We start from the raw sequence: 23,123 nt of genomic DNA on the forward strand, positions 1-23,123 counted from the left end.
AACATTGAGTTTTTTAGGAGTTTAACCACACCTGGCTCATAATGAGCTTGAGCTCATAATCAACTATAATTCCTTTGGTTTCCTGCCCCTGGACCCCCAGGAACTATTAACAAACCAGGTTTCTGCCCATCCCAAAAGTTAACGTGACCGATTGTCTGAACTTAATTGTGAGACTTACATTAATCCTATGAAAGATCTTCATCTTGATTTCTGCCCAACCTGTCAAGATAAATGTTAATCTTAAACCTGTTGTCTATTCTGTTAGCTCTACCTTCCAGTTTTGTGTCATTGAGAAATTTGGTAAGCAAGCCTTGAGTGCCTTCATCTAAAGCACTGAACAAGGCAAGGTCATCAAGGACAGTCTTGTGGCAATCTTCTTCAGATCTCCCTCCAGGATGACATCTATCCGGTAGAAACAACACTCTTGGTACGTGTGATCTGACTTCCTGATGCCTTTTTTAACAGCACCTACTTATCCAGGTCCTCCTGGCTAGAAAGGATCCTTGGATTATTGGGCAGACTAATGTCTTGTATAGGCTCAATAACGCTGATGCTGCTAAGCAACTAAGGAAAGGTTTAAAACCCCTTTCCAGCTTTATATAGTCCTACGTTTAACTACCACACACTTGGTTGGGAGAAGATAGAAAGAGTTGGAAGAAAAGAAACTTAGAGGAGGAGGGATTTAATGTTTTCAGGTAGCAAAGGGGAAGAGGAGAATGTGGGGGAAACACCAACCTTTAAGGTTTCCTTAAAATGCAGAGAAAAAATTAATGAATTGAAATTATTACTGAAGTCAGTAAATTATTTTAATATTTTAAAGTGCAAATAGTTCATTCTATTTTTGAATAGAGCTTATTAATTTATGTATTTGAAGTTAAAGGCATTTTCAGAAAAAGAAGAAAAAGGGGTAAAGTGTTTAACATTGTATGTTCTACTCAAAGGTATCCAAAATAATTATTTTAAAAGAATAATCCCTTAGTTTTGGCATGCCATGGAAAATCAATTATGCAGTAGTATTAATTTCTGAAAATCATTTTATAAATAAAGTAAAAGAAAGGCTTTTGTGTGGTTCTAATTTTAGGTTCAGATTAGTTATTTTGTAGTTATTTAAAGGAAAAAAATCTAATAAGGTTAAGAATAAAATTTTGTTATTAATACATATCCATATCTTTTAAAATTAAAGATATTTTAACAGGATTAAAAAAACCAACAGGTATTTTCTTTTGAACTTTATATATGCTTAAATATTTGGTTGTTTGTAGGCAATCTATTTGTTTTGAAAGAGAGCTGCTAATTAGAAAATTGCATGAGAACATTTTTATAGGGTGATTAGATAAATTAAATCTTCCCCATCCCAACGATACTAGTGTCCCAAAAGTTTTAGTGCAGTTTTAAGCTTTAAAAACTTAATGGCTTAAAACGGCCCTGACTTGGTCCCTGTGAAATCTATTAAATTTGTTTAAAGTTATTTTTGTAGTATCAAAAGAAAGAATTAAGATCAAATCTTCCTACTGCAGTTATAAAGTTGTGGCTTCTGAAAGTTCTATTTTGTATTCAGAAAAACAAAGATCTTATATTGCCTCATGTGTCCCATCTAGTTTTAGATGCCATGGAGGAATTATATTTTTCAATGAATTATAAATATATTCTTCATAATGTAGTCTTGATTTTTTTTTAATGGATGCCTAGAATTGTACTAAATTTGTCAAAGTATTGGGTCCTGTGAAGATCATTTGCACCATAGGTAAATTTTAAGTTCTGTTTTAAGAATGAAGTTGCTTTGGTTTAAAATGTTCATTTTCTCTTATCCCAAAATACATATAGAAATGTTGAAGATAAGTTGCTATAATTCTGGTAGATAAAAAGAGCAATGTCATTCATGTTTAATTTAAAAACATTCAATAGATGACAACAAACTGTTTTTCTACATAGAAAAATAGGCTAAAACCTAGAATTAAAAAAAAAAAAATAAACTCACATTGTTTTGCTGTCTTTTTCTTGCTTTAGTAACCTTAGTCTTCAGGCATTTAAAAATACATCTTTAAATGGAAAAGAACTCACAAAAGGAAAAATTGTGAAATTGCACAGTGAAATGGAAGAGTAATTTTCTCACGATTTTGTTTGGGCTTCCCAGAACTTGTGAATAAAAATTTCTAGTCTATAAATAACCATGGAATTTTAAGGTGGTAAAATATCTGCTTGAAAATAAATTATTACTTTAAAGGAAACTATTTTATGTCAAATGCAACAATGATCCATATTTTTTCCAAATTTTACATTTTATTCTTCTGGTACTAAGACTTTATTTTTTGACCTACATGTGAAATGGTATATGAATTCATTAAATTTTTCAGCAGTTAAAAGACTTGCTTTTAAGTCTCCTAACTGCTAGATAGCTTGATATTTTAAAAACTTCAACAGGTATTCTTTTTCTCCACTTTTCATTGCTGAAGAAATGACTTCACAATCTCAAATCAAAGTCCACACTGCAGTGAGGAGAGCTTTTCTACTTTATTACAAAGAGAAGAAGCCTTTATGTGGTCAGAAAATACAAGATTGATCTTTTTTTTTTTTTTCTCTTCCTATGAAACGCTGCTGTTCAAACAGCCAGAGTGAATTGTCTCAGTTCACTTCTTTAAGTCCCATCACATTCACTTGGGTATGGATGTCCTTGGCTGCTGAAAATCTGGCCCTTTAGTGCACAGGGCGACAAAGGAGTCCCCTGACCAGCAGTTCCAGAATGTCCCGTTTTCATATATTGCATCCATGCACACCTCCTAAAAATGAGGTACAGCAGGGCAAACATTTTCCAAAATAGATGTCATATATATAATATATACACATTCGTACATACATACCTTTATTCATGTGATGTCCAAAAATTTAAAAAAAATGTACACATTTATTACAAAATCGTAACAAAGACTGGACAGTGTTTTGCTCATTCTGGAAAGATGAAGCTCAGTAATAACACAACCCTAGAAACCATCCAGAGGTTGTGGCCATATCTTTCTTCTAAACAGTCAGATATTCTTGCATTTAAGCTTGGCGAAAAACTGCCTTTCAAAAACAGAAGGGAGAAGTAAAATGAAGGAAGCAGACCTTGCTCATCTTTCCAAATGAAATACGAGAAGGATCTTCACATAAAAATGCACAAACATTTTTTTTTTTTATTACCAATAGTGCTACAATGAACAATGCAAATTTTGTTGTCTAATTTTTTGGGGTTTTTTTGTTTTTTTTTTCTGGGTTTTTTTTTTCTTTTTTACATTTTGGAAACTATGTGGTAAACTTTGTCAGTGTACTTTTTTGTCATTACAGATCAATGTCTGCTGTCCAAAAAAAATGGAAAAATTCAGACCCTGCTCAAACTAGAGAAAAACAATTACAAATTTAGTTGTTGGGCAGCACATAATTAGTAAGGCAGGACCTCAAATGGTGACCCTTTGCATGAGCCAATTGCCAGATCCTCAAGGAATTAAAACCAGGGTGCCTGAGCCACATCAGTTCTGCAGTTATGTTGAGTATTGTGCTGAGACAGCCATACCCCAAGAAAAGGGAAGTCTTTAGAAGGCTTGCTGAGCAGGGTTGTAGTTGAAGGATGATGGCAGATGAGGCCTTTCTTCTAATTTGTCATATTCCAGAAGGAACTCCTATAACAGAGAAAAAATTCAATGTTTAGAAGATTTTATTATGCAGTCCTCTTGGTTGCATCTTTTTGCCAGAACTGCATTTCTAGCTATACACAGAAAATAAAACATACACCTCCTCTCATCTACCATTTCCTCTCTTTGTGGAGAGGTTGAGTATATGGTATCTATTTGATGAATGAGGGAAAAACAATGTGGAGACAAGGCTTCCAGTTGGGAAAAATAGGTGGCTCTGTAGAACACAATAAGATCTACTACTTTGTTTCAGTAGGGTTTCTATCATCCAAATTGTAACTGACTTATTTGCCCCACACATGAAAAAGTAGTTTAAGATAATGTTCAGAGCACTGCAATAACAATACAAAAGGGTTTACTTGCTTACTGTATTTTAACTGCCAAAATGCTGAATGTCTGTGATATCTAAATTACTAAACATTTTAAATGGGATATCAAGAAATGCCCTTCAGAGTACATAGGAAGTCACTTTTAAATTGGCTTTAAATCTATACACCTTTAAAAATCAACCCATTAAGTAAGACCTGTTGAAAAACCATGAAATCTCCCCTGTCTCCAGACGTCCCATTTTATAAACCACATGGCCTGAAAAGAAAAGACACAGTGGTTTGTTCAGGTTTTAGAACGCTCACTATCAAATGTGTATTATATTAAAAAATAAGCATTCTGTCTGAAGTTTTAAAATTCTCAAAAAAATACCACTTTTCATATTTTCAAAACTAAAATAATATGGCCAACAGTTAAAAGTCTGTTTTTATTATGCAGAAAAGATCTCCTAAAATTAGGAATTCCATTGTTTGAATTTGGTTAATTTATATCAACCTGTTATTAAACTGCATGAAAGTTTTAACAATTAAGGACACTTACAGTTTCTATGTTGCCTCAAAAAACTTAAGCCACTTCCATAATACAGTACTACCAAGAAGTAACTGAGGTAAACTCTGACCTTGTCTTAGAGGTCTGGTTTTGATTAGATTCTCCCCACTGCCTTAAAAGTTTTCATTATTTGGAAAATTAAAATGAAAATTCAAGACCTAACTGTAAAAGTTCACAATCATAGCTTAAATGTTCCTTTGGGCAGGGAACTATTAACCAAAATTAAACCGCTAAACTTTTTTTTTTCCAGTTTGTTGACAGATGTTTAAAAATAAGGTTTCTTGTGGTAAATTTCATCAGAAAGTTGACTCCATATTCTATTTGGGGTAACTAAGCCAAAGACAACATACTATTTGCTTAGCAGTAAAGAACACTAGAAACAGTAGAATCATTTGTTATATAGACATCTCTCTAGGAGTTGAAAGGCCTTGAAAATAGTGTGCATTGTGTATTTTAAAGTTTGGATAGTTAAATGTGTGTTAGAATTTAAAATAGATCAGTTCTTCTATCCTCAAGGAAAATCTGTTTAAACTCTGTGTGCATAAACCTATTATATTTCAAACTAATCTTCCACAGTGCAATTCTTATTATAAAACTGAGTCAAACTTTTCTTCCATGTATACATCTCTTATTATAATGTTATTTATGAGGAGATTCTTTAAGTTTCCCTAAGTTTTCAAAAATCCTTTTAGTTCTGGACTATAGCATTTAACAGGGGAAAAATCTAAAAGGTTTATTTTTCCATAATCATGAGTAGTCTTAAAAACAAGTCATTTAAATGCTATCACATATGATCCTCCTGTTTGTAACAATTTCCAAGGAGTTCAAAGTATCTTACCTAAGATCTCCTTGATAACTATAATAATAGTAATGTCCACATTCAACTTCACAGCATTAAGGAATTAAAAGGGCAATGGGATATAGATGGATATCAGGTCTACATTCCCTTAGTTTTCTCATAATTGAATGACTACAACTGAGTAATTATGAAGTCACTGACATAATTAGAATATAAAGAGACTTTTATTAAGATAATTATTAATGAGAATAACTTTATGGACTGTTATATCTCAAGCCATCCTCGGTAGTAAAAATAAGAAGGGTTACGGTTAGTGAAAAATTGCACTAAATAAAATAATACATATTTAGGCAAAGTAATATAACAAGGAGGGTGAACCAGTTCCATTGAATAAAATACAATAAGTCATTACTATAGGATTATTAAAAGAAGGCATGAAAATAAGCTTGAAATAATAAACTGCTTGAGTATTTTGATATTTCAAATAACTTTCCCATGTGACTAAAGAATTATTCTTATTTTATATGGGTTACATATCCTGTTGAATTATCACAAAATATTATAATCTTAAGTATTAATCCATAAAAAAACTGAAGTTTCTTGGAGTATTAAATTAAAAAAAATTTCGTCGGATGTACTGCCACATTTTACTTGAAAATGGATTTGTGCAAATCTCTCAGGCCCAGCTCTAAAAAGAAACAGAGCTCTTTTTTTTTTTTAAAAAGATTTGGAGATTATTGAATACATTTTAGCCCAATCACTTCCCACAGCTCTAAAGAGAATTGTTTGTTGTAGGAGAAAATGCCTTGTTCAGTTATGTTATAAAACAGGAACTTGTTAACAGAGGAAAGGAAGAAGCATTAAGTAAATCTGTGCTGGGCCCTTTGCAAATATCACAGTTGATCCTCCAAGGAGTTACAAGTATTTTATATACGTTCTCCTTGACAACTATAATAACAGGAATACCCCAAACTTCACAGACAGAAGCCAACCTGCTTGATGTGACAGATATCTAATTTCCTAGGTTTGAGAATGCTCATCACTGATGGCTTGCAGTTACTGGGTACCAAAGTCTTCTGGTTCTTAGGCCAGTTACCTTGGGAATGCCTCACATTTCTTTAAAAATGTTAACTAGAAGCCAATGAGAAAAGTTTAATTGTTGGATAATGCCTTAAAGCTTAAAATCTATTTCAGGATTCATATTTTGATGTGAACAAATGAAGTCAACTGTTAACAACAAAGTAAAAGTAAATGATTTTACTGTAAAAATAATTATGTTGCATCTTCCTAATGCAACAACTTTACAAAAGATTTCCAAAGAAATAATTCTAAGAATTTATAGGATCACATAGAAGAAAGTGCCTTCAGACATCATCAAATTCAACCCTTGCCAAAAGCATGACTCCCCATCTACAAGATCCCCTTTTCAATGTTCTAGGAGCTCAGTTACTCTCCCCCCATCCCGCAAAAAATAATGCTATAATATTTTAGGGGCAGCTTTGTTAGGAAGATTTTTCCCTTAGATCCCAACTCTTCTCCAAGGTCAAGCAAAGTAAGTTTAATCCCTTTCCCACATGTTCCAAAAGGTTCAAATATGAAAAAAATAAAATTGAAGATAAAGAAAAACAATGGAAACCTTTTTGTCAAAGTGGTTTTTACCTGAGGAATTTCTTCCACAAGAGAATGAAATCTTATAATTCTAGGCTAAAGTTGATATGGACAACTGAAATTTGGATAATGGAAGCCTATCTGCCACCTACCCCCAAACAACTATCTGCTTATTTAAGAAAAAAAATTCCTTTAGACTAAACTGTCCAATTATGTAGATTTCCTATTTCACTTGTTATTAGTAACATCAATTTTATATAACAGTTTTACTCTCAAGAAAGACTGTGTAACATACTTAGCAAAATGCTTCAAAACCGGCAAGAAAAGACAGTGGAGAAGCTCTGAACCTAGTATTATGCTAATGAATAATTTAACATTTTAACAAATTAGTATTGTGTATTTTAAAGCTGTCAGCAATTATTCATTTGATACAAAAATACGCTCAACTGTGTTTAATAGAAAAATGAAAATTCATGGTGGTAATTCACATGACTGTAGTAAAAGACTGTCTAAAACCTTAAAATAAGAATTAAATAGCTGAATACCACATATGTGGGGCATTAAGAGTTTTTAAAGCATTTCAGCATATATTGTCTTGAGAATGATGATATTTTTTAAAATAAAGAGACTTTTATTTCATATTTGTTGTTATCTTATTTGTGGGACTGACCCCTCTTTTTCAAAATGAATAATCATGATTGAGATCATTTACTTAATATTTCTATCTCAAATTACTATTGGCATTTTAGGTTTTTCTTTAAAAATGTTTTCCTATTTCTCATTTATACAACCTTAAAACTGAAAACTGAGTAAAATACTTTGACTATAGGTTTTTCTTAACAAAACTTCTCCGTGATAATGCAGACAATGCAACTACAATCATAACAGATTATTTTTAAATGTTCTTGTGCTTCTGTGAGTTTAGCAATGTTGATCAAAGAAAATAAAAGAACAACACCCATGTTGCCACAGTATTCAGAAAATTTGGAATGTCTTCTTCATACCAGTCCAAACTACCAAGTGTCCACCTTTCTTTTTATATTTACATTAAAATTGATTCTACTTATTAAATTTCTTTAATGTCAATATGCAGTACATAATTTTTTCCCCAAAAGTCTAGGAGCAATCCCAATGTGTAATCAATTTATTTTTGTTAAAGTGAGTGGGAAGAAAAATCTTCAGATGAAGGAAAACTACTTAGTATTTGAATTAAAGAAAAAATTAAATAGCAAGTATTACTTGAGACTTTTTTTTTACTAGGTCTATCCTACACATTACTTAATAAATATTTTCTGGAGCTTCACATGACACATAAGAAAAGGACCTACATTCAATGTGTGGTCAGTTTGATGCACTATAAACATTTTTATTAGATAACCTCTCACTCGTCCTGTGTGAATTTGATAATACAGTGAATAGCAAACATTACAATAGTATGGTCATAGTGATGTAATAATAAAGAATGCACCTGCAAATTGTAAAAACATTACAAAGAAACTGGTATGACACAATACATTCTAACAGAATCCAAAAACCACATAGATGAACACTATTTAGGGAGGAAAGTCACATAAAATACCCATAGAAAATTTGGGCAACTAGGCCTATTTGAGACACAGACACAAGTATGAGCACTTTAATCCAAATAGCTCTACCCTGGCTACACGGAAAGAATTATACATAAACAAAGGACCACTTACTAGCAGCAGTTTCTTTTGAATTTATCTTCCTAATCTCGAGGCAAAGAGTTCTAATGAAACATTGTACAAGGAAATATCTTGGATTTTTCTTGAGGATACGCTGTTTCGTGACACGAGTTATTCTATTCTTAATCTAGTGCAAATGCACTATTGGTGTAATAAGTAATGAGGTGACACTTCGCCTCCGATATTAAGAGGACAAATCTTTGAGTCTTGGAGTTCAAAAAAACAATTTCTAAACCCTTAGAATTGTCAATCTGCATTCAGGAAAATCCCCAATTTTGGATTTAGCATAGAAGCATTCATTCTCTATTCTGTAACCTTTTGTATGATCCTGGATATGAGTATAGCATTTTGTGAACGCAAAAGCCAATTTTTTAAGTCGAGACAGGAAAATGATGTGGTATCTGGAACAGTACATACCTTCCAATTGATTTTATTAGGTAAAGTCTTGGTAGGGTTTGTTGCTTTATTTTGTTTTGAGAAACCATATGCCCATTTCTCCAATATGCTGGGTTTTACCTATAGTTCATGCTTCTGGATTAATCTAATTTCTTTTAAAATGGTTTTGTTAAAGACAGACTTAAATAACTTTCACTGGAATAAGTAAAATGTTGATGTGTAAAAATATGCATATATTTTCATTAAGTCTCAATTTGTTTAAGTAATAATATAAGAATACATGGCTTTGGGATTGCAAGAGGGTATCTTTATTTTACAATTCAGTAGTCACAAAAAAAAAATATTTCAAATGTTACCAGGGCTTGTGCAAAATTACAAAATCTCTTCACTAGGCTCAATCATTTTCCTAACTATTGATGATATGAATTGTTTCAAGGCTCCCTCCTGGAGTCTAAAATCAAGTCACACAAGGAAGTGGAGACAAAAGATTTGCTAAATATCTGGCACATTATTGGAATGGATGTATTGGTACATATACATAAACAGATAAACAAGGAGGTTTAAAAAAAAAAAAGCTTAGATTCATACATTTACACATTTGCACAAGGAAAAAAATATACCTTAGCTACTTTCCTCCAGTTAAGACAGTCAAAGAAGTAATATGTTCCCCTCTCGTATGTATTGGTTTTCATTGCTGGCTCCATGCCTGGTGCCCTGGTAATCCATACTCGTTCTTCTTTGTGATATCTCCAATCTCGGTTAAAACTTAATTTTAAGAGAGAAAGAAAATTAATTTTTCCCTGTTAATCATTTTCTATGATATTTTACTTAAGACATATAAATTCTTTGGGAACTTTTCTAAGAAAAACATTAATATAAATGAAAATGCAGAACCAAATCTGTTTCATCTAATCATTTTGTGTTACTAAATTATACCTTTATGTGATGTATAAAAATTTTTTTCTTAGTATTTTTTGTCAGTAAAATGTTTTTATAAGAACTTTTTTTATTGCTAATGAAAATAAAAAACAACACAAAAAAAGGAGGGAAAAGCCTTGAAGGTAGTAAACTAAATATCTGCCAAATGATTTAGGAAATACTTTTTTAGTTCCTATTTTTAATTATCAATTTATATGCAACAGCAATAGTATACTAAGTAACAGTTGTTAATGATGTTTTACTTTATTGGCTACTATGTAGAGAGCACTGTGCTATGCACTGATGATGCGAAAATAAAAAATGACAATAATCCCTGCCCTCAAGGAGCTTATTATTATCTATATGCAGTTATTATATAGGTAGATACAAAACAAACATATTTTTCAGAGGGAGGCCCTAGCAGCCGGAGGACATGGAAAGGCCTCATGTAAAAAGTGAGAATATACGCATCATGGCATCATGGGGGCCAGCCTACAGAAAGGTGTGATGTGTGAGGAGGAACACAGGGCTGAACCATGGAGTCTTCAAAGGGAAGAAATAAGGGTGCAAAAGCTAGGCTAAAACCATGTTGTGAAGGGCTTTAAACCAGTTTGAGGACTGGAACAACATGGTAATACTATGCAACAGTTTTCAATCAACAAAGATTTCCTATATGCTTCGGTATCCTAGGCACTGCTAGTCTGGTATCTTTGTGCAGGATAAGACTGGAGAAGGGAGGCCCACGTGGAAGCTACTGAAATAGCACAACAGACGAGTTAACTAGGGTAATGATTGGCTTAAGAAAGAGAAAGGTATAGATGCCAAGGGACGTTTGGATAGATTTGCTCAGTAACTGATGAAGTCAACTATCTGTAAATACAATATATTTTCATGACTGGGCAACTGACTACATAAAATCAGAAAAATAGAATGGCTAAAAATGTCCACTGATGATAGTCCTTAGATGACTGAATTCATTTTTATTTGTTATATGTGACTGACCCTAAAACTGGCATAAACTAAAGAATAAATTAATTTGACCCCTCGGAATTCATTTGAGAATTTAAAAAACAGCAATTTTCATTAAAACAACAAAAAAACATTTCCTATAAGATGAAGTGGACATATTTTTTAGAATCTTAAAATGTTTTTACAATCTTCTCATAACTACAGAATTTACTTTTAGGAAAGGGTAAATAGAATGTATTCAGATCCTAGTATTAAAAAAAACAAGACAACAAAGAAGTATTAATGGAGAAATTGTAACATGAGATCTAATCTTTAGGCAAACTGACAAGTGAGCAGTAAGAGATGGATTCAAAAGGTCTGGGGAGAGAGAAAAACTTGTTTTCTTAGGAAATTGGTGAGGAAAAATTCAAATATTTCTCAGCTGAGGCAATAAACACCAAAACAATTTCATTTTCTTAAGAAAAAATATTTACTAAAATTAACTAAATTTACTAAACTAAATTAACTAAAATTAATGAGCACCTTTATAAGAAATTGAGACTGCTAAATCTAATCTTTTTTAGGAATAAGAACAAAATGCTAATATAGTTTACTTGGTAGTCCATAAAGTACAACCAACCATGGGTATGGAGCACTGGCTAAAAGCTGTTCTTGGGTGGATATCAAAACAATGAGAAAATACCACAAATTGTTCCAGGAAATAAATGGATCAACTGTTTTATATATTTAATTACTTTTCAAATTGGCCAAGAGAATGTTGAGGATGAACAAACTTGAACCTTTCAAACATATTACAGCCTCACTCACTTTCCCTTTCCTGTGTATCTAAGATTTTTGCTTGGGTGTGCTTTAAATAATCTACTGTTTCTTCCCTTTTCTTGACTTTTCTATATGACCACTAAATTGTTCAAAAAAAGCAAAAGTCTTAAGATAAAACAAAGAGACCATATTTTATGACTCAAAAGGACATAACACAAATTTTAAAGCATGGGTGGATAGACAAAAATGTAGTGGAACCAACTGAATCAAAAGATTTGGTTAATTTGATTATATGCCAGTAATTTATAGCTTTATGTAGCAACAAAATTCCTTAATAGTAGGTAGGCCCAGCAGAAAGGATTTTTTCACTCTAGTTCTCATGAATTACATTAACTTGATCTTACTTCATCTTTTGGTCAAATTCATTCTCTAGCAAATGGTTGAATTAAAGCTACATATTAATTATGCTCAGTTCAATGTGAAATTCAGGCTGCAATTCATTTTTCAAATAAATCTTTTATGATGTGCATACCATTATTCACACAATTTAAGTGTAACTTATTTGGTATTTTAATTATAAAAGTATAATCAATGAACTGCAGACTTTGGGGTAAATTATTATATCTTTCAAAAGATAAACTAGCAATCATTATTTAAAGTATTGTGCTTTAAGATTCCCTGAGTGGCTATGACTCCTCTATAATACAAAAATGATCAAATATTTTGAACATACAGCTCTACTGCTGCTAAAAGCTGTAATACGTCTCCTCCATTCATGTAATAGAGATAGAATAGTAGATCTTCTCCATATCGGCCCAGTTTTATTGCAGCCAGCTATAAAAAAAGAATATTCAAATAAAAATCAAGAATATAAGTCAAGGGTAAGAATATTAATATAAAAAGTACCATTTTGAAAATGAGAACACAGACTATTTTTTAACTTTGCAGCATGTTCTAAACTGATCACAGAGAACTACAATTCTAATATAATTTTTTGCTTACTAGGATTCCCCACACCCCCAATCAAAAAAGGATGAAACAAAATACTTATACTTTATCTGACTGACTAACATGATACTTTTCAAACTTTGGGTTTTATAATGGAAGAATTAAAAATTTGAACTGATGAAGTAAGAGCTTTTAAGATTATAAGAAAATTTCCTACTACTACTACTATAACTTGAATATAACATACTACTGAAGCAAACTTCATTTATTTATTTATTGGGGGCAGAGAAGAGGAAAGGAAGTCCAGGATTATAATTTTATTCAAGTAGCAAATACCCAAGAGGAAAATTCTCTCACCATTTCTGCTCAGAAATTCTTTTGAACCCTACCATCTTAGTAAGTTGACTGGGCTACTAATAGGTTATGACTCCGCCCCCATTATACAGTAGGATGTGTCAGAATCAGAATTTGAACCAACTACTTCCCACTGCCTTCTCACTTTGGAATATACAAGAGATACATTTTCAAGTCAGCTTCATATAAAATCTAGTAATATTACAAGCAACTTACTTGGGGGGAGGGGAGTATGGATGTTTGCTACACTTTGTGCAGGAATATTGGATATGATGGTTAATTTTATAAGACATAGAGCAATTTTCCCTCTTACATAAACTTGTACTAGGAACATTTTTTTTTGTTTGAACCATTTATTCCTTAAAAATTTTCATAGTTTTGTTCTTAAATGTTGTGCTATAAATGCTGTGGCAATCAGTTTTTGCTTTTATTTTGGTATGTAACCTCAAGGGAGAGGGAGCTACCATATTTTCAGATTTTTTTTCTTTGGAAGACCCCCAAATTAGACAGGATTGCTATTTATTACATCTGGCATTGCAATTTTTTTTTTTTTGGAATCTTGGAGATTGCTTCATGAAATATCAAGCTTCCACAAAATTCAAAGTATGAAGTGCTGTACTAGGGAAAAAGAGTTTTCAAGGTTCCCAAACTTTTTTGGCCTACCACCCCCTTTCCAGAAAAAAATATTACTTAGCCCCTTGGAAATTAATTTTTTTTTAAATTTTAATAGCAATTAATAGGAAAGATAAATGCACCTGTGGCCATCACTGCTCCCATGGATCGCTGCAGCACCCACCAGGGAGCAGTAGCACCCACTTTGGGAATCATCGGTCCAAACCAATGAAAGATAATGCACTAAGTGGCAACAGTTATTCTAACTTTTCACTATTAAAAAAGTGTGTGTATAAAAATTTTTATAGATCCAAAATCTAGGCAATTGATAGTTTGGTCCCTGCAAAGTCTGATAAAAATATGCTTATCTTTTTAAGTTCCAATGTCATACTTTCCCATTTAGGTTTAGGAAGTAGTCTTCCAAATGTTCTATATTTTTCTTGCTAGTTTCCTATTCCTCAGAAATTCACAGTCGAGTCAGTAAAAAACACTTATTAAATCCCTACTTTGTACAGGGAATTATGATAACTGCTAGTGATACAAAGAAAGGGGAAAAAAGAAAAATCCAGACCCTAGCCTAAAGGAATTCACAGCCCAATTAGGGTTTGGGGAGTGGAGAGGGGGAACAGCAAGCAAAGAAACTAAGATAAACTAGAGATGCTCAATAGAGGGAAGGCACTAGAATTAAAGGGGTATGAGAAAGGTATTTAACAAAGGAAGGATTTTAGCTGGGATTGGAAGGAAATCAGAAAAGTCAGGAAATAGAGGGAGAGGATGTTAGGCATGGGAAACAGCCAATGAACAGTGAGTGGAGGGGGAGTAAGGTGCCTGAAAAGTGAGGAAGTAAAACTGTAAAAATGGGAAGAGAACAGGTTATATGAACCACCAAAACAAAGATTTTCTATGCAACTCTGGAGGCAACAGAGAATAAAACTAGCATTCACTGAGTAGGGGATGACATGCAAAGAAAACCAGCTTGATATCTGAGAAGGCAGACCAGAGTGGGGAAAAGCCCTGATGCAGACGATCAACCAAAAGGCTATTACAACAGTGAGGTAACGAAGGACTGCCAACAGGGTGATGGCAGTGCCAGGAGAGAAAATGGTATCTACAAAGGGATATTACATAGGCAAGACATAGAGGATCTGAAAAAATCAGTTTGGAGTTGGGAATGAGAGATGTCACCATCTAGGTTACCAGCCAGGGCCACTGGGAAGGTGGTGCTAGCCCCGAAGGTAACAGTGAAGTTGGGAGAAGGGCAGAGCTTACAGAAGGGAGGGGAAGAAGAGAAGAAATGAGGTCATCTGGGGATAAACTGTGTGAAATGTCTATAGGGCATAGTTTCAGCTGTCCAACAGGTGGAGATTCAAGACTGGAGATCAGAAGCGAGGATGGAGCCAGAACAATGGGCAACTCCACTAGGAAGGAAGATCAAGAAACACAGATTGAGAAGAAATGTTCAGACCGCTAGGGGGAGAACCAGAAGTCAGTGGTACTGCCGAGAGAAAAGAGACTATCAAGAAGACAGTGATGTCAAAGGTTACAGAAAGTTCGGAGAGATAAAGGCTGAAAAAAAGACCTTTAGGTATGGCTACTGAAAGATTACTGATAACTTTGGAGAGAGAAGTTTCAACTGAATTGATGAGGCTGAAAATGAGATCACAGATTTACAAAGAAATGAAAATCATTAATTATAGACAGTCTTCTAAAGGAATTTAGTCACAAAAGGGACAAGATAGGACAATAGCTAGCGCAAATGGTCAGCTACCATAATTATGAGGATGGAGATAGATACAAGCTTCTCTGTAGGGAGTAGGGATGATAGAAGAGTTAATGTGCTGGAAAATATGGGATGGAATGGGGTCATTTGGGCATGTAGAGGGACTTTTCTTGGCAAGAAGAGCTACCTCTTCCCTTGAGACAGGGGAAAGTAAAAATAGTGGTGGAAGACAGCAGAATATTCTGAAATTAGGAGAAGAAGGAGGTTGGGAGAATAGGGAGCTCTCAGCAAATGGTTTCTTTTTTTTTTTTTTTCAGTGAAATATGAGGCAAGATTTTTAGCCAAGAGGGTAAGGAGAGGGGTTTAGAAAAACCACTCTACTGAGTGGATTAATTAGGAAATTGTAAAAGGATTGCCTTGCTACAGTAAAGCCCCAGTTGAGAATTAAGATGTGGAGACTCAGTTGGCATGGTTTTGTATTTTCTTCCAGTTTTTTTTCAGCAAAAAAAAAAAAAAATAGGGAGGAAAGACAGTAGGAATAATCCAAGGCTGAGGCTGGTCAGAGCAAGATCAGTCATAGGAAAAGGGGATAAAGGTCCTGGAGAGAAAAATACAGTTTTAAGTTGAAATGATTCACCATGGGAACAGAAGAGAGCATAGCCAGCGCCATGGTGATGGCCTTGGCACTGGGTGAAGATGAAGAATTGGGTTTGGGGTTGCAAAGCAGAGGAAGAGGTAGAAGGACAGCAGTCTGGATCGGAGATGGCAACAAGAAACTGGAATGCTTGTAAATGATGGCCAGATAAAGGGAATTGCCATCTCTGTGTGTAGTTGATACAAGACAGAGGCATTAAGTTATGGAAAATGATTAAGTTGACCTAAGAGGTTAGAGATACTGAAGTCCCCTACTCAAGGACAGGAGTTAGGAGAAGAGAGATAAGACTAAGTCAGACACTGAACTCACTAAAGAGTGCCCAGAAGGTCAGGAGATCACTGCTACCAGAATCTCAACTGAGTGTTAATTGATGGATTATGTGAACCTCAAAGCAGGAAAGGTTACCGAGTGATAGTAGTAGGGGAAAATGGCAATGGGGAGTATAGAATGTTCCTATTCTCCTACTTGCCTAGCAAAACAGGGGGAGATGAGTGAAACTGTAATCAGTGCTAGAAAGAGTGAACGAGAAAGCTTTATCATCAGAAGGACTGATTAAAGTGAACATAAGGATATGGAAGGAGAAGGGAAAAGTTTTAAGATGAAATTATGGAAGCTGGATTGAGAACTGGGCTCAGAGACAGGAGGTCCTGGGTTCAAATCTGGCCTCAGACACTTCCTAGCTGTGTGACCCTGGGCAAATCATTTAATCCCCACTGCCTAGCCCTTAGCACTCTTTTGCCTTGGGACCAATACACAGTATTGATTCTAAGATGGAAAGTGAAGGAGGGAGGGAGGGAGGAGAAAAAAAGAAATCATGCGTGTTTCCCAAGCATCCCAGAGAGCATAGCAGAAGGAATGGTTAGGGAAGGGAGAACAGCAAGTGGGGTGTTTAACTGAGGGAGACAGAACTAAGTTTAAACAATGATCACCAGGGGTTAAAAATAATCACTGGGACTAGAAAGGTACGATGAGGTAAGAGTCTGTCAGTCGTTGTGTAATGAGATCATTAGCTCTGTTCACCTGAAGGGGATGAGGATGACCACCAGTCCAGAGCTAGACTGTGAAACAAATGGTTGGGACTGAGATGGGGGGGGATCCATAGGGAGCTGGGGCAAAGTGCAATAAATGGTAGGGCTCCAAGAACATGAGGATCTAGAATGCTCCCCTCCTTTTCTAGAAGACAACTAAGGAGTCAAGAGTTTCTCTAAAAGCACAGAAGAGGCATCATTAAGAGTGCTGGGTTTTGAAGTCAGAGAACAAGAGTTTGACACTCAGCTCTACCATTGGCTCAATCTACATGACCTTGGGAAGGTACTTTACCCCCTTTGCTCCCTTAGATTCCTCATCTGAAAATGAAGGGGTTGGACTTAGGAGGTCCCTTTTTTCTCTAGATCTATGTCAGCAAACTACAAGGTAGATAAAAAAAAAATGAATAGTCACTATCTTCTCTGCCTTCCAACTTTAAAGATTTACAGGATGTTAAAAGTAAAAAATTTGGGGCCATTACTACAAATAATTGTTAGTGATGAAGGGTGAAGGAATGTTGTGCACCATTCATTCTGAAGCAATTCCTTTGCCTTAGTATTCAAAGGCTCTTACAATCAAGTGCTGTCTTGCCTTTCCAGCTTTATCTCTTATTTTACTCTGTAAGCTTATACCCCCTATATGAATATACTATCATTCTCCCATCTTTGCTTATCATGTTCCATAAGTCTTAAGCCCTTAGGTCACCCACTCTGCCTATTTAATTTCCTCCCCATCCTTTAAAGACCAACTCAAATACTTCCTCCCCATCCTTTAAAGACCAACTCAAATACCATAAAATGTACCTGACTCCACAGCTGACAACTTCCCTTGAGCAATCATACAGTATTTTCCTTTGTGCTTCTCTAATCATTTGCTTGAAAATTCTATATTCTAATTATCTATATTTAAATTTTTTCCCATCCTAGTCTACATACTCCATGAGAGCATGTCTTATTTTAACCTTTGCATATCACCTATAGGTCAATAATTAAATTATTTGTTCAAAGAATTAGTTTGAAACTAGGATCAGTTTCTTTGCCAGTCCATGATTTCAGTATATATTTGACTTTCATAAGATTAAAGAATTTAGTAATCTAATTAAAAATAATGACACAATTATTCATGCTTAAATGCATATCTTAGTTTCAAAGAATCCTATGTTGCTACAAAATCTGACACAATGCTTTTTGTTGAAAAACCTCCTAGCCCCTAATAATTATCTTGGCTTATTTTGGTTAAAAAGTGTTGACTTGATTTTTAAAATTTTTCTCCCGTGTTGAAATTTAAAATGTAATTTCTCTTCTTAGATATAAATAAATTAGAGCTTCAATTTGTTAATATCTGTTGTATAATTAAGAGTCAGGAGGTAACATCATATGAGACAGGGGAAAATGTATTTCACATTAAGGATGTGATATCCATTATCAGAGATAGTAGAAGAGATAAGAATGCTGGACTTAGGAATCAGGAAGGCCTGGGTTCAAATACTGTCTCTGACACTTGCTAGCTTTGTGACTCTGGGCAAGTCATTTACTCTCTAGGTGCATCACATAATTCCTTATAATTTACTTATACTAAGTAATAGTTTGATTGCAATCTGTGATGATAGGAGTTCCCATAACCAGTATTTTACTACACTGAGGAAGAAAGAGATCATATATCCTCCCAATATTTATTTAAAAGCCATGATATATAAACATCACTTTAAAAATAAACTTGTTCAACTTCAAGAACCAGAGTATATAATATTAGGAGAAATTTATCAATGAAACAGGCAAAGACCACCACATTAATGTATATCATGGGCAGAGGTCCTGTCTGTATGCTGTTACTGACTGCTTTGGCAAACAGAATATCAGAATCTACAAATAATTCTAGGTCATCAAGAAACTACTTGGATGCATGAGGAAAACTGAAAAGGAGATTAAATAGAATTTTATCAAATTTAATTTTGCAAGTTAAAGGCAGCTAAGTATTTTTGAAATTTTGTATTAAATTGTAAAAATTGTTTTATTTGTCAAAAACTTAAGTTGATCAAGGAGAAAAAAAGCATACTCACCTTATCTCTAATGTGAATGTTCGTTAAGTATTCAGATGGAACGTGGAAGTCTATATAATAAAAAAGGGGGGGGGTGCTGATTACCTACTTATCTACAGATATTGGGGGTAAAATTGAAGGGAGAGATTTTAATGTGAATAGATTCCCCTACCTATGTCTTGAGGTCGACAAGGTGAAGATGCCCAAGGTGATGCAAATTTGGGATAGAGATTTCTGAACAGGAAAACAAAAATTACTATGAAGTCAGTAAAAATTTCCCCAAGATATATATCACAAAGGATGTAGTAATACCATAATATCAAATTTGGGGGAAAAGATACTACACAATATTTATCAAAGGCTCTTAGTATCTTTGGCACTGTTAGAATTTGGAAGATTTAAATCTATGAATTAAATCAAGATATAAGATTTCTCTAATTGCTGACTTATGAAATAAATAGCAGAATCAAAAATTAAGGATCAGAACAACTTAAAAAGATATCTTTCCTTTTATATATTACCAATAGAAGTGTAATAAGCACAAAAGAGCCTCTGAACGTATATTTCAAATTTGAAAATTTCAATTTTTATTTTCCATTTGAGGAGGAAGGGGGGAAAGAGGAATTTATATAACAATTTGCAAATGGGGCTTAATTTCTGTATAATTAATCTACTTTTACAATCAAAGCCATTTGCCACCTTTTAGGGGATATAGTCATTGGTATTTGTTCAAGCATTTTGGCTCCCCTTCTACTTTTACCATGTTCTCTCAGCATCTGGCCAAACTAAATATGGGGCAACTAAATGAATTACTTAATTTTATTATAAAAAGACTAATACAGTAGAAATTGCATGAACATTTTCTTACAGTTTTGTTAATAGTACTATAAGCTAAATTTATATACAGTGCTATCATTCTTTAAAAAAAAAAGATTTAAAATAGTAATTATTTAGTAGACTTACAGATCCCAAGTGGTTAAATTAAGACTTTTTATACCTTAAGTAGGACCTCAAATTAAAATGCTTAAAGAACTGATGGATTAAGAAATTATCTGGGCATCTGATAGGAGCCATTTGGTAAAGGCACTTCAGCTTTAGAAAAGGTAGTGTTTTCCATAAGTTTATTAAAAAAAAAAATTTATGGATTGAAAAAAAATAGATGAGTATATCAAATTTAAAAGGACAGTTAAAAGCTGCTATAATGCCCATAGGGAAGATTTCAAATTACTAATTTGATGGAAAACTTACAATGCTAGCTATTCCAATGACTTTCTTCAAAATGTAGGGGGCTGTTTTTAACAAAAAGAAAAATTTAATTCTACTGATAGTAAATTTCATTGCTTAACTTTACAAAATAGCCTTATCTTTTTTAATTAGCAAGTAGTCAAAATGAACCTATCATGAATAGCAACACAGCTTTTTAAAAAACTACTTTGTTTACTAAGAAACAGACTTACTCAGGAGAGTTGAGATTGAGGCCTAGTGTTGTTAAGTCACTTCCTAATGCAAGATGTACCATTCCTGGGTCTGTCTCTGCTGCTCTAATAAATGTCAGCAGGCCAATCATTCCAAATTGGTCCGTCACCATCCCTTGAGGAATGTTAGTAACCCGACCTAGATAAGAACAACACATTAATTTTATCTTTAGGGAAAAGAAGTGAAGAAAATATTTCAAAATTTGTTAAATTGTCTCTTATGTGGGCCCACCATCAGGTAACACCTGGATCCCTTTTTTCTGCTGGTTGTTGTTTTGTGTTGTTGAACTTTTGTCTCCAGGAAATTTAGGTCCATCTGTACTTGAAGATGTCTTACCAGATGTATTCAAATTCTAAAACAAGAAAGAATTTTCAAAAGTGAATGTGAAATTTGCTATCTGCAAACATTTCCACGGTCACATATAACAAATATTTATTATGTATCAATACCATCACAACTTAAAATTATTTGTAAATTATATTTGTTAGTGGCAAGTTATTATCTCTTCCATAAGGTATAGCATTCAATTCCAACTCTGAAAACCCGAGAGCTAGAGTTCTTAATCTTTTGATGCCATGGACCCACTTTAGCAGTCTGTATGTAAAGCCTTATGGACCCCTTTTGGGAATGTTTTGAAATGCACAACTTAAACTATATAGGATTACAAAGTTATCATTTTTAAACCAACAACAGTAATTCATTGACCCCTTGAAAACTATCCATGGTCACTAGGTTAAGAATCCCTCCTCTAGAGCCCTTATGGGCAACCTTTAAGAGATGGAGTGCCAGGCCCCGCCCCCACCCACCCCACCCCTCCAGACCAAGTGCCATGCCCATGTCCATGCCCCACCATCACCACCAAATTCTGTGCTCCTCCCCCTAATCCCCCTTACTCCACCCAGGGGAGGGGCCGAATCACTCCCACTGGACTGCTGTGCAGGGGGGCCAGTGATATAGTCGGGCTTGGGGAGAGGGAGAGGCTAATATGAGAGAAAAGGAATATAATAAATATTGGAGATGAGGAAAAATTGGGACACTCGAATGTACTCTATTCTGCTCCCCTCTAGTTATGTGAGCTATGATCCCCTCAAACCTAGCTCCTCTCCAAAGTAGAAATTATGGGGACCTTGAAAATTTCAAAGAACACCCTCTTTAGCCATTATTTAAGGAACCAGAAGCCATTTCAAATGCAATGCTTTATTGCAAGAGAAAGAAGAAAAAAAAAAAAAGGTGGCCTGAAAAAAAAAAATCAAAAAAGCCCCAGCTTAAAGGAAAACCTCTTATTTATAGGAAAATATAACCCCCAGGTTAAATGACTGACATCCTGACACATTCACCCCATCAAAGTCCAGCCTTCCTAAATCAGGTATCCTCCAAATTAACCTTTTCAGCAAATGGCAAGGGTTGAAGTCAGGTTTTAATCTGGATGCTGGGCTGATTGGGAGATTGCTAATAGCCCACCTGTTCTCCCTCAGGCAGACAGCCCTTGGAATGCAAATTTAACAGGCTAGGTTATTAAGTAGTCAGGGGATTAAGAATGTGAATTAAGAAACTGGGGAAAGGAACTGAAGGGGCCATTAGCCTAGCCTTGGGTTCATAAAACTTCTGCCTAAATCACTAGACAACAGTTTTGAACATGCTTAAAGTACAAATCCCCCAAATACTTCATATAATAAAGACACTAGTTGCTTCAGATAGTAAAGACATAAATTGTTTCTGTCTCACTCTGGCCAAAGGGAATGAAGAGGCCATGGTGTTGTGAATGGGGTGGGGCAGTCTAGTCCTGTAAGGGATGCTGCAGTCTTGAAGAGAGCTGCTTACTAACTCCTGCTGGGGAGAGGGGGAGGGGAGCAGCCCAGCTGTGCCTCATTCAGACTTTTTAGTTAGGAACTTTGGCAATCTCTGTTGCAGGGACATGCCATAGGTTTGCCATCACAGCTCTAGAACATAAAATAGTCTGCCTGTCAAATCTATGGATAAGGGAAGATTTTATAACCAAACAGAAGACAGAAAGAATTATATGATGTAAAATGGATAGCTTTGATTATACCAAACCGAAAAGTTTCTGTACAAATAAAACCAAGATTAGAAGAGAAGGTGAAAGCTGGGGGAAAAAAAATGTATAGCAAGTAACTGAAAAAGGCCTTACTTTTCAAATATATAGAGAAGTGAGTCAAATTTAGAAGAATACAAATAACTCCCCAACTGGTAAATGGTCAAAGGATATGAACAGGCAGCTTGCAGATGAAGAAATCAAGGCTATATATAGTATTTAGAAAAAGTGCTCTAAATTGCTCTTGATTAGAGAAATACAAATTAAAACAACTTTGAGGTACCATGTCATATCTATGAGATTGGCTAATATGAAAGAAAAGGAATATAATAAATATTGGAGAGGAGGAAAAATTGGGACACTCATATTACTGGTGGAGTTGTGAACTGATCCAACCATTCTGGAGATCAATGAGAACTCTGGCCAAATACCCTTTCATCCAGTAATACCACCACTAGATCTGTATACCAGAGATTTTTTGAAAAGTGAAAAGGACCTATTTGTACAAAAATATTTATAGCAGTTCTTTTCGTGGAGGCAAAGAA

General features: G+C 34.5%; 1 protein-coding gene across 2 annotated transcripts in view; it reads right to left on the reverse strand.

Moving 5' to 3' along the window:
• Positions 1-2,492: 2,492 nt before the first annotated feature.
• The window catches only part of CNOT2 (CCR4-NOT transcription complex subunit 2), a 183,016-nt gene continuing 162,385 nt past the window's right edge, over positions 2,493-23,123 (reverse strand). For both annotated transcript variants that reach the window (XM_044678084.1, XM_044678083.1), the window contains 7 exons: positions 20,757-20,877; positions 20,507-20,663; positions 19,222-19,283; positions 19,071-19,120; positions 12,430-12,530; positions 9,671-9,815; positions 2,493-3,653 (listed from right to left, as the gene is read on the reverse strand). In XM_044678084.1, the coding sequence (XP_044534019.1) occupies positions 3,567-3,653; positions 9,671-9,815; positions 12,430-12,530; positions 19,071-19,120; positions 19,222-19,283; positions 20,507-20,663; positions 20,757-20,877 (723 nt within the window). In that variant the 3' untranslated portion in view covers positions 2,493-3,566. The remainder of the gene's footprint in view (positions 3,654-9,670; positions 9,816-12,429; positions 12,531-19,070; positions 19,121-19,221; positions 19,284-20,506; positions 20,664-20,756; positions 20,878-23,123) is intronic.

Source organism: Gracilinanus agilis, chromosome 5 (assembly GCF_016433145.1).
Source record: "Gracilinanus agilis isolate LMUSP501 chromosome 5, AgileGrace, whole genome shotgun sequence".
NCBI classification, from domain to species: domain Eukaryota; kingdom Metazoa; phylum Chordata; class Mammalia; order Didelphimorphia; family Didelphidae; genus Gracilinanus; species Gracilinanus agilis.